This window comes from Sus scrofa, chromosome 8 (assembly GCF_054392235.1).
Source record: "Sus scrofa isolate SSC_HxYL_T2T_F1_AM1 chromosome 8, Sscrofa_HxYL_maternal_Yorkshire_Landrace_v2.0, whole genome shotgun sequence".
Taxonomy (NCBI): domain Eukaryota; kingdom Metazoa; phylum Chordata; class Mammalia; order Artiodactyla; family Suidae; genus Sus; species Sus scrofa.
This window is the reverse complement of record NC_139390.1, coordinates 4,775,853-4,788,116: the sequence shown is the minus strand read 5'-3', so window position 1 is coordinate 4,788,116 and position 12,264 is coordinate 4,775,853. Positions and strand designations below refer to the sequence as shown.

General features: G+C 52.0%; 1 protein-coding gene across 3 annotated transcripts in view; it reads right to left on the bottom strand.

Moving 5' to 3' along the window:
• The window catches only part of CRMP1 (collapsin response mediator protein 1), a 71,451-nt gene that overhangs the window by 12,350 nt on the left and 46,837 nt on the right, over positions 1–12,264 (bottom strand). For all 3 annotated transcript variants that reach the window (XM_021100983.2, XM_084971542.1, XM_021100984.2), the window contains exons 7-9: positions 7,489–7,557; positions 5,957–6,077; positions 2,775–2,931 (exon numbers count right to left, since the gene is read on the bottom strand). In XM_021100983.2, coding sequence (XP_020956642.1) covers positions 2,775–2,931; positions 5,957–6,077; positions 7,489–7,557 — 347 coding nt within the window. The remainder of the gene's footprint in view (positions 1–2,774; positions 2,932–5,956; positions 6,078–7,488; positions 7,558–12,264) is intronic.

Below are 12,264 nucleotides of genomic sequence, written 5' to 3'. Positions count from 1 at the left end.
GAGCAGATAACGAAATGTGGTACACATATGCAATAGAATATTACTCAGCCGGAAAAAAGACCAAGGTAGCACCATTTGCAGCAACCGGGTGGACCTAGAGAGGATTACACTAAGCCAGACAAAGACAAATATATGGTACCGCTTATATGTGGAATCTAAGTCAATGATACAAATGAACTTATTTAAGAAATAGATTCTCATGGAGTTCCCGTCGTGGCTCAGTGGTTAACGAATCCGACTAGGAACCACGAGGTTGCGGGTTCGATGCATGCATCACTCAGTGGGTTAAGGATCCGGCATTGCCGTGAGCTGTGATGTAGGTCACAGACGCGGCTTGGATCCCGCGTTGCTGTGGCTCTGGGGTAGGCCGGTGGTTACAGCTCCAATTGGATCCCTTGCCTGGGAACCTCCATGTGCCAGGGTAGCAGCCCGAGAAATGGCAAAAAGACCAAAAAAAAAAAAAAAAAGAAAGAAAGAAAGAATGAAATAGATTCTCAGACATAGAAAATAAATTTATGGTTACCAAAGGGAAACGGGGGAGGATAAATTAGGAGGCTGGGATTAGCGGATACAAACTACTATGTATCAAATAAGCACACAACGAGGTTCTCCCGAGCCGCACAGGGAACTGCCTTCCACGTCCGTTGCTGGACCATGATGGAGAAGAGTATGAAAAAGTGTGTGTGTGTGTGTGTGTGTGTGTGTGTGTGTGTGTATCTGAAGCACTTTCCTGTGCAGCAGAAAAAAAGTGTGTGTGTGTCTGAGTCACTTTCCTATGCAGCAGAAATTCCCACAACACTCTACACCAACTACACATCAATAAAATAATTTTAAAAAATTGAGTACATGGTGAATGTTATGTGAGTTTTATCACAAAGTTTAAAAAAGCAGGAAGAAGGAAAACCCTGAGTGCAGCCCGTGGATGCCTAGACGAATGGATGAGTGAATATATAAATAAGTGAGTAAGACATGCAGCCTCCAGCAGGGGCCTGGGTGTCTCACAAAGTCGGGGATGTTTGTGCCAGAAGGAAGGTGACACCCCTGGACTGATGTGCCAGGTCACACGGGGAAAGAGGAAGTGCAGACACTGGTCTTCCTTTGGTAAGTGAGGCTGTGGGCATAAGGCTGGCGGGTGTCTCGGGCTGTGCCCGCAGGACCAAGTGCTCTTCGTTGCTCGTGGCAATGTGACCCAAGTGCACGAGCTTTGCAGTTGTGTCCCTCGGGCTGTGGAGAGGACATTTTCTGGGGCTGGATGATGAGCCCTGAACCGGCATCTGAATCGATGGCCTGATCGGAGTGTTATTTTGGGATTTTCAGGGAGGGCAGAGGCTGGCCTCCATGTGGAGCCCGGGGTGCATCAGCAACCATCGAAATGTCCAAAAATATATCTAGATGCGACATTCACTCTTTATTCACCAGAAGTGTGCGGCACACGTCCTGTGTCAATGGCGTGGCTGAGGCAGTGGGGAGGCAGCTGTGAGCAGAGCCCAAGTCCTCTGTTTATCGGCTGGCGTTCTAGTGCCGGGGAACCAGGAACGGATGGTCGGTCGGGGGGAGGGGGGTTAGGGTGGGGTGGGGCTGCCAATTTAAGATCAAAAATCTCTCACTGAGAAGAAATCTTCCAGCAAAGGTCTAAAGATGGTGAAGAGGAAACCACAGGATGACTAAGGCAAGAGCACTAGGCAGGGGCACAGTGAGTGCAAAGGTCCTGGGGCACCATCCTGCCTGCGGTGCAGGTGGCAGACCAGTGGGCTGGACCGAGGGAGCTGAGGCAGGAGGAGAGGGAAGTGAGGCCAGATCAGGGTCCGCCTCGACCATCAGGGTGGGGACCTGTGTTTCCCTTTGAGGGGAGAGGATGCTGGAGGCCCCTGGTCCGACTGAGGTTTTAGATGTCACCTCCTCCGTGAAGCCTCCCGAGCATGCACTTCCACCCCCAGAGCAGACTGCACACGTCACCACTCAGCCTGCTGCGCCTGGAGTGTTCCTCCCTCAGGCTGGCAGATAGAGAAGGATGAAAGCAGCTGTGCTCCTACTGTGCGCAGGAAGCGAAGCTAAACGCAGTGCCACTGTGAGCCTGGAAGTCCAGGCCTTCTCCCCACACTGACGCCCACCCAGTTCTGAGGTAGGTACGATGTTCTCCCCACTCTGCAGATGAGCCAACCGAGGCACAGACCTTACCGATTACGTGACAGGGCCGGGGTGACACACAGTTAGTGGTTGAGGCAGGAGGCTGCCCTCACACCCCTAATTCTGGGCATTTCCCAATAAACCACAGCGCTAGGGGCACAGAAGGGGCTTAAATATCACTGAACACCCAGGAGGTAACCCGTAAATGCGGATGGAAGTTACTGAATGACACAGACCCTCAGGAGTTCCCGCTGTGGCTCAGTGGTAATGAACCCGACTGGTATCCATGAGACTTGAGTTCAATCACTGGCCTCACTCAGTGGGTTAAGAATCTGGTGTGGCTGTGGCTGTAGTGTAAGCCGGCAACTGCAGCTTTGATTCGACCCCTAGCCTGGGAACCTCCATGTGCCACAGGTATGGCACTAAAACAACCCAATGAATAAATAAATAATTAAAAAAAAAAAAAATGAAAGAGACCCTCAGGCCCCCAAAGGGTCTGCTGTAACCATTTCTCCCGGGGCACCCAGCCCAAGGGCACCACCACAAGTGTGTCAGAATGAGCCCTTCAACCCTCATCCCAAAGGGCCCCCCCGACCCGGCTCTCACCCCACCCCCGCCCAGCCCCCACCCCCACCCCAGGCTCTCACCAGGCCAGCAGGGAGGTCAAGTAGTCGGGCGTGGTGGGGTCCGGGCTCAGGGGAGGGGAGGTCACGAAGGCTGCCGCCTTGGCCCAGTTCTTGCTCCAGTAATGGGTGCCGTCCGACCCCAGGCTGGCAGCGATGGGCTCACCAAAGACGAGGGGGCCTTGGGAGGCAAACACAAGCACAGCTGAGACTGTCTGGTGGCAAATGTTGGCACACGAAAGCAAGATTGGCCCGGCAACACATCACCTGTCCTTCCCAGGCTCCACCGCTCAAGGCCCAGGGCCCCGCCACCCACGAGGCGCTCGGCACCCCGCTGTCCCCCTCAGCCACCTTCTGGACTCTGACCACTTTCAGTGTTCAGTTTGCCTATTCTCTCCTTTACAGATGGTCAGTGGCGCTGTCTTGGTTCTGCCCAAAGTCAATCTTCAAATGAAAAACCAAGTCCAAGAGCCTGATTTGGGAGGCGACCCCAGAAAACAGCTCCGTGGGGTCTGAGAACGTGACATACGGCGGAGAGAGAAGACCAGGACAGCTGCCTGGGTGCCTGCGGCTCAGAGCACTGGGGACCCCAGGAGCCTCACAGCCGTCCACCCCCGGGGGCAAGGGGCCTGGGTGTGCAGCCGCCACCCCCCTGCTGGAGGGCTGCTTCTAGAACACGCACTTTCCAGAAAGTCCAGCTTCTGGGTTTCTTCCAGAACAAAAAGCCCATAGGCCCTCTCAGGTTTTCCAGTGAGAATCTCTGCAGCAGAGAAAGTGCCAAAGGGACATGGGCGGACAGCTGGTGGCATCTACCCGAGGCCACCCTGCTGGCAAGTGGAGGCAGGCTCTGGGCTCCAGCGGCCTGGCGCTGGGGCTGGGACTGCCCGGTACCGTGCCACCCGAGGCAGCAGCCACCAGCCACGCATGGCCCTTGGGCACCAGAAATAGGGCCGGTGCGACTGAGAAGCCAACTTCAAAATGGCATTTAACTTGACTTAATTAATAAATTAATTTATTTATTTATTTATTTTTTGTCTTTTTGCTATTTCTTGGGCCGCTCCCGTGGCATATGGAGGTTCCCAGGCTAGGGGTCTAATCGGAGCTGTAGCCACAGGCCTACACCAGAGCCACAGCAACACGGGATCCGAGCCGCGTCTGCAACCTACACCACAGCTCACGGCAACGCCGGATCGTTAACCCACTGAGCAAGGGCAGGGACCGAACCTCATGGTTCCTAGTCGGATTCGTTAACCACTGCTCCACGACGGGAACTCCTAACTTGACTTAATTTAAGCTGAAATAGCCGCACGTGGCCGGGGGCCACCTGATTTCTCAGCAAGGCTCTAGGACCCGCGAGAATGCTGACGCTGCTTCCAGGTTCCTGTCGCCTCTCTGAGCGGCAGTGTCCTCACCTTTAACCCGGAGCTGGTCCTCTGCCAGCTGGGCTGTCCTAGAGCACACGGTACAGGCCCCGACATGACAGCTTGCCCTTGCACATACTAAAAACGGGGTATTTGGGGTTCAAGGCTGCTCTGTCCCATGTGGAAACCACCAGCCACATGTGGCTTTTAGGTGCTTGGAACTGCGGTCGGTCTGGAGTGAGAGGTGCTTTTGAAGCCAGGACAGAAAAAATAATGGGAAAGGTCTGGCTAATGCCGTTATGTTGATTGCATGTGGATTGCATGTGGAAGGAATCTTTTGGATATATTAGGTGAAATAAAATACGTTTTTAAAGATTTTAAAGACCAGGGCTTCCCATGAAGGGTTCCTGGGACAAAGGAGGAGCATCCCGTGTGCAGAGTGTGGGGGCGCAAAGGCCGGGCCACGTGGGTCTTGTTATTTCCAGCCCCCCCAACCCCCCTGAGCTCCCGGTCACACCCTGGTCATCCTTGTACGAGTCCCAAGAGCGTGAAGGGGGCGGACCTGTCCCAGTGCTGAGTGTCCACAAAGACGAAAGGGTTCTTGCCACTGTCTTTGCGTGGCCTGCGCCACCTCCTCTGTGTGTCTGTCATTCTCTCTCCAAACCTTCCCCCGTCTCCTGACTCTGGGCAAGAAGCCTGCTCTGGGCGAACTTCCTTTCCTCATTCTTGATCGGGTGATGCTTGGGCCTCAATCGAGAAGGCCTGGGGAGGAGCTCCCGCGGTGGCTCAGCGGGTTAAGACGCGGGTTCGATCCCTGGCCTCGCTCCGTGGGTTAAGGATCTGGCGTAGCTGCAAGCGGTGGCAGAGGACACAGACCTGGCTCGGATCTGGCGCTGCTGTGGCTGTGGCGTAGGCTGGCAGCTGTAGTTCTGATTCAACCCCTAGCCTGGGAACCTCCATATACCATAAAAAGGGAAGAAAAAAAAAAAGGAGGAGGCCTGGAGACCACACTTGGGTGCCCCCTCTGAGTTTCCTGAGGAATGGGCACCACACCGGTCAGAGCACGTTAGAGCCACTTAGCGCACTAGCTATGCCCCTGCCCCCACGGTCCTCAGAGGCCCTTGCGACCCCCCAAGGACTCAGCTGGCACTTTGCATTTCTAAGCCCCATGTGTCTGCCCAGAAATGAGGTAACAGCAGCTCAGAGAGGTTTAAGCAGCGCATCCAGGTCTTAGAGCTGGTGAACAACTTGCTGCCACACTCCCCTGATGTCCAGCTCGGGGCTGTCCCCAGACCCTTGGCTCTGGAAAAACACCTTCCCTCCATCCCAACCTGCAGCTGAGACTGTCTGGGTCCCACAGTGGAGCCTGAGTACAAGCACCAACCGAGGATCCTGGAGGGGACCCAAGAGGAAGTGCTCAGAATGGACCAGAATGAGGGCGGGTGGCATCCTGGAGCCGATGCAGCCCCAGCTCTGGCACGGCCTTGATGAGAAAGCCAGCGGAGAACTTGGAACTCTTCAGAGGTCTTTAAAACACACGGGCTCATGGGGCCCCCAAGCAGGGGATGGTTGCCTCAGCTGCAATGGGGGAAACAGACTCAGGACACCACTGACCCGAGGTTGCACCCAGGGCCCCCCAGGAATCAAACTGAACACCAACCGCGCATCTTGTGTCTGCCCTCCATCCCGAGCTCCCTTTGCAACCTGGCCCACGGGGCTCAGGCTGCTGGCAGCTCCGACTGTCTCCGCCCTGGGCCGTGGCTCCATCCGTGAACAGGAGCCTGCGGGGCTCCCCCTTCCCCACACCCCCGCTTCCCGCAGGGGCCGGGGCTGCGGGCCTCGCACCTTTCTTCCTGGCCAGCGTGATGATGTCCGCCGCGCTCTTGCTCATCACCTTGGTGATATACACGGGGCAGTTGATCCGGCCCGCGATGGTGATGGCCCGGAACACGGCCTCGGCCTCCAGCTGTGGACGCAGCAAAGACGCGGGTCACAGGAGGGAGGGGGAGGGGCGCCGCCCACCCCGAGCTCCCACGACGCTCCCTGGTCAGACTCCTTCGAGGGGCCCTAACGGAGTGTGGTCAGGGGGAGATCTACTGCATCAAGGGAGGAAAATGATTTGTTTTTTTAAGGGGAAAAAAAAAAGACGAAATCCATTTGGCCGGATGGTTGGGAGACAGAATTCTATTATTTGCTTGCTTGGAAGTATTTGCATGTTCGGTTAGGAGGAGACCAGGCAGAATGGGCATCAAAAGACCCATAAAATGGTCGGTTGCTTTTATTATTTTGGCTGCACCCACAGCACGTGGAAATTCCCGGGCCGGGGATCGAACCCGTGCCACAGCAGTGACAATGTGGGATCCTTAACCCACTGAGCCACCAGGGAACTCCGGTGGTCAGTTACTTATAAAAAGACTGACATCTCATAGGGAACACAGGTGTCTGACACACACTGCGTCCTTTATTTGTTCAATAACCACATGAAACCACCTGCTGTTGGGTTTGGTCTCTGCCTCCACGAAACCAATGCTTCTCAAACAAAAGGACGAGTTATCTTTTTTATTGTTCTGCTTTTAGTTTCCAGTTGGGTGGTGCCTGCTGGTGACCAGCAGGCCGCCCAAGTCACAGCCACACCCACCAGGAGTCCGACCATACCCAGAAGGGTCCCCACCCAGCTGGCAGAGGCGGTGTCCATGTGCCATAAAGGTTTGTAAACACCGTCACCAGGGGCTGGAAACCCAGCTCCCAGGCATGGAGCTTGCGACTGGAGCGCTGGGCCAGATCAGGAGCCCTGGGGCTAAGGAGTTTGTGAACTCGTGTGCTGCGTCCCCAGTGTCCAGCTCAGGCCAGTCTGGAGCAGAGGTCCTGGGACAAGTGCTAATGATCTGATGAGACATGAGAAAACACTGGGCACCCATCCTGTTCCACGCCCAATACACCTTCTTTCTGTCCCCAGTGCACACACACACACACACACACACGTGCACTCTGCCACTCCCAGGAGACTGGTGTCAAATCTTAGAGCACAGCGGATAGGAGGTCCGTGTGGGGGCAGTTGTTTCCTCTGTGCCTGGTGGAAATGGGGTCCCATTTGCCTGTCATCAAACACACAGAGACCTCAGGAGGGATTCTGGACACTGCAGTGTCCACCGGGCCTTGGTGTGAAGTTCCTGGACCCCAGAAGAGGCAGAGCCCTTCCTGGTGCCTCTGATGGACCCACAGCCTCCAGGGCTCTCAAGCCCAAGGACAGACCCCAGACACTCGTGAGGAGGAATGGGACAGAGACAGGGGCTCTAGCTGGGCTGTTCCAGCTGGAACCGCATCAGGGCGTGCTCTCAGCTACATCAGAGTGTCACACCCAGCGGAGGCTCCTTTACCTCTTCAGGTCTGCTCAGAGCGTGGCCCTCAGGACCGGTGATGCCCATCTCTAAGATCCGCTTTTGTTCCTACAAGGACAAATGAGTCAGTGATGACAGAAGGTCAGAGTCAAGGGAAGCCAACCCTCCGCCCCCAGGTAGGCAGAAGGGGCAGCGGAGGCCAGGATGGGGAGGGGTTTGCATGGGGTCTAAGGGGCTGGGGGCCGTCCACACCTTCTCTGCTCCCCCCACCACCCCTGCACCTTCCCCCGTTGCCACTCGGGGTAGCCACATCCACCCCCGCGCTATCCACCCTGTGGGACCAGTGGGAGGAGGCAGGGCTGTAAGATCTGAGCCTCAAAGCCCACCCATCACTCTTCCGGCTTCCAAGGCTGTGCCACAGGGTGAGAGAGGAAAGACGGGCGGTGTTTAGGGATTACACGGATGCGGAAATCAGAGAGCCCTACACCGGGCATCCAGTCCAGAACCGACCACCTCTGTGACTTTGGGCGGGTCAGTCAAGCTGAGTCTCAATTTTCTCTTCTTTTTCTTTTTTAAATTGAAGTGTAGCTGATTTAGGATATTTACAGTATTGTGTCAGTTTCAGGCATCTAACAAAGTGATTCAGTGACACACACGATATAGTATTATCCTATATGAATAATTGCTACAATTAAATTTTATTTATAATCATATACAAATTGGAATACGTATATATTTTTTCACATTCTTTTCTCATACAGATCATTACAAAATACTGCATATAGTTCCCTGTGCTATATAGTAGGAATTTGTTGCTAATTTTACATATATAGGCGTGTGTAGATGTTAATTCCAAACTCCTAATTGATCCCTCGCCCCCTTTCCCCTTTGGCAACAATTTGTTTTCTTGTCTGCGAGTCTACTCCTGTTTTGTATTTGTATCATGTTTTTTAAGGTTCCACTTATAAGCGATGGTATTTGTCTTTGTCTGGCTGACTTCACTTAGTCTGATCATCTCTAGGTCCATCCACGTTGCTGCAAATGGCATTATTTCATTAGTCTTCTCAGCACCTGCATCCCAGAGGTGCTATAACACATCACTGATGTGGCAGGTGTGAAAGGCTGGCACGATACCCAGTGCATCGTAAGAGCTTGTTAATTGTCAGCCAGCTCTCTTTTTTTCAACTGTCATTTCCTCTTCCTGGTACCTGTCTGTCTAACAGGAACCCTCTACTTCAAGCTCATCATATAAATGAAACGATTCCCTGAGCTAATGGCCCAGATTCAAATCCATTCGCTCCAAGGTGCTCCCTCCCTCGGAATACCTCACCGTCTCAAAAACAGTCTTTTTCTGTTGCCCAGATGTCAGCTGTGCTGCGGCTAATTTTAACTTCCACAGTTTCTGTATCATGATTCTTGAACATGCCCAGGCTCTATCAACAGTGAAAAAAATCCTAATTTCAACTGTGCGTTTGTGGTTATTAACCTTGAGGGTTTTTTTATAAGAACGTATGCTGGAAATGATTTCCAGATCGAGCAGCTGGGGTGGGTTTAAGGAAAGAATGGGAAAATGTCAGTTCTTACGATGTTTACAAGGCATTTTTGTAAACTGTTTATAAAAAGATGTATGATGTGGAGACATGCCGATGAGAGATGGTTCCTATTTCTGTTGGAAGGAAGGAAGGAGGAGAGAAAAAGAGGGAGGACAGAGGTGATATAACAGGGGACAACGACAGAGCACAAAAAGACCGGAGTAGGGATTCCAGCTAAAGAGCGTGGGCTGAGTACATGCATTATTTTCGCTCCGTTCTGAAGTTCCGCTCGAGGGAGAGACATGGTACCCAAGGACCAAGCGAACGCAGAGAAGATAACGGACACAAAATTTTGGCATCTGGGAAGTAGATGTACAAAAAGTAAGAGATTTATTGGAACTGAGCAAAGTCCATCTTAAATGAGCAGCGAGGAAAGCTAATTCCCTGATGCAGAGCTGAGGGCTCCCAACTCGACCTCACACACACAGGTGGGGGGATCCAGGCTGGGACAGCCTGGAAAACCGTGCAGCAGTGAAAGCAGCACGTATGCACACCCAAGATGCAGAAGTCTCACTCTAGGCGTTTGCTAATGCAAATGCACAGATATGTTTAACCCAAGACTGAACTAGAGAGAATGTTCAAGGAAGCTTCATACACAAGCGTCCCAGATTCTTCACTATCCAAACATCGACTGGAGAACTAATTGTGACCTATTCCTGCTGTGAAATTCTACACCCTGAGAAAAAAGAAAACATTCTCGGTTCACGTAACAACAGGGGTGACTCTCCCAGGCCTGGCTTCGAGCAAAAGAAGCCAGATGGGAAAGAGCACATACATGCAGTGTGGCTCCATGTTTACGAAGTTCAAAACCAGGCAAACCCAAGGTAGGTGTGTCGGGCAGCTTCTCAGAGGCTCCCGGAGATTCTGCCCCTGCTTGCGTGTGGGCTGGACCTCTCTTCCAATGAGCAGAACACGGGGAAAGAGATAGGATGTGACTTCTGTGATTTGTTTAATTTGTTTAATTTTTAATTTTTTGAAGCTTATTTTCTTGACAATGCTGTGTCCCTTTCTGCTGTACAGCCAAGTAATACAGTTATAACGTATCTATTTTTTTCATATTCTTTTCCATTATGGTCTATCACAGGCTACTGAATGGATGTCACTTATGAGTTGGGATGACAAAGGGACTCTGGATTCCCCCTCGCTCACCCTCTCTTGCTCTCTGACTCAGTCACGTGGAAGGAAGCCAGATGCCCACCTGGCAAGAAGCAGGCGGGCATCTGCCCAAGAGCCGGCAAAGAACAAAGGCCATAGAACAGAGATGATCATTCTGATAGCCTGCAAGGAACTGGAGCCTGGGAAGAACCATCCGAGGGAGGCTGGAAGGGAATTCTGCTCCAGACCAACTCGGAGATAACTGCAGCCCCGCCTGACACCTTCAATGCAGCCTGAGAGAGATCCCGAGCCCAAAGACCCAGCCAAGCCACAGCGGGACTCCTGACCTACAGGACCAGGGTGCAGAAAATACGCATTTGTTTTAAGATGCTAAGTGTGTGGAGGCAAATTGTTATGCAGCCACAGAGAACTAATACAGATAGATGGTGATCAGAAGTAGGGTGTTAAACCATAAAACCATAGCAATTACCTAAAAATGTGGGAATGGCTTTGGAAATGGGCAGTGAATGGAGGTTGGAAGAATTCCAAAGCATGTGTCAGAGAAAGCCGAGGAGAGCCTGAAATGGGCAGTCAGTAGACATATGGACTTTTTGAGGACAGCGCTAGTGAGAGCTCAAAAGGCAACAGGGAGTATGTTATCGGAAACTGGAGAATGGGGAATCTTGTTAAGTAGTAAGAGGAAGCTTGGCAACCCTGTCACCTGCAGTGATGTGGAAACGGGGAAATGTATCCAATGAACTCGGGGATCCAGCAAATTGTCAAGGGACTGCTTGGTTTCTTCTTGCTGCTTTTAATAAAATGTGAGAGGCACAGATAAATGAGGGTGTTCCCACAGAGCCTCTCAATCAAAATTAAGGCCTCTACGAAACTCAAGAATGTACCTTTCCACTGTCTAAGAAGGAAGAGGAAGGCAGATTGGGAAGAAATCTGTGGTGTCTTTAATGGAGTGAAGCCCAGTGAGAGGCACAGGAGGCCCGCAAAGGTTTGGGATGAATTATTTCAGCAAAACACTGGCAGACTGGACTGGATGGACTGAGACATACAAAATGAATGGAAGCAGCTGGGCTCCTAAACTCCCTCTGTGCAGGAAGCAGGCTGAGAAAATCACTCCGCTGCAAACATGTGCAACCTTTCATGAAAAGGAAAGATGGAACCAAGAGGCCAGAAGGTGGAGCCAAGAGCCAGAGAGAATTATTCTCAGGCTTCAAGACCTCATCATGGAACCGCCAACACTTGTCCGACTAGATTTCAGAACTGCTATGGACCAGTGAGCCCTGATGCCTTCCATTGTCCCTATAAATGGAATGACCACCCCACCATCGCATGTTGTATTCTGAGTGTGTGGGTGGGGAGGCAGATAACTCACCTCTCTACCTTCACAGACCTACAGGTTGTAGGAACTAAACCAGGAAGTTTCATCTATACCCAGACGTGACTTACACGATTCCAATCTTTGATGCTGTAATGAGATTAAGAGTTTGGAGAACTGCTGGAAAGGGATGATGTGTTTTGCATATGAGAAGGTCGTCAATCACTGGGGGCCAGAGGACAGCCTGGCAGGCAACCCGATACAGAGCCCAATGATTGTGACTTGCTGGCCTTCACGCCTTTGTATAATCCCATCTTTTTGGATGTGGGCTGGATTTAGCAACTCCTTACCAATGACCAGAATATTGCTGTGTGATGGAACTGAGTTGCTGTTTTTTTCCTTTGCATTTGAAAATATTTCAACTTTACAGAAAAACTGCCAGCACACCAATAATAGGAAGTAAAGACAAAGAGCTCACACTAATAGTGAAGCTTTACATCTCATGCCCTTAACCCTCATGCTGCAATTCCACTGGGCTTTGGAGCCAGATGGAACTGTATTAAAATTCTGGCTCTGCGGCCCCCAACACAGTGAGCACATTATTAATATGTGGGCCCTGGTTTCCTCATCTACAGAGCGAGAAACAATTTAGAAGTAGCAGCATGCGTGGCCTTAATTACTTTCATTGGACGCGTCCTGATTTTTGGCACCAGGAGCCAGCCGCCCTGTACAGAGACCAAGCAGCCCTTCTCAACTTCCTCCTCTTCTTTCCCCATCCAATCAGTCGCTGGGTCCTGT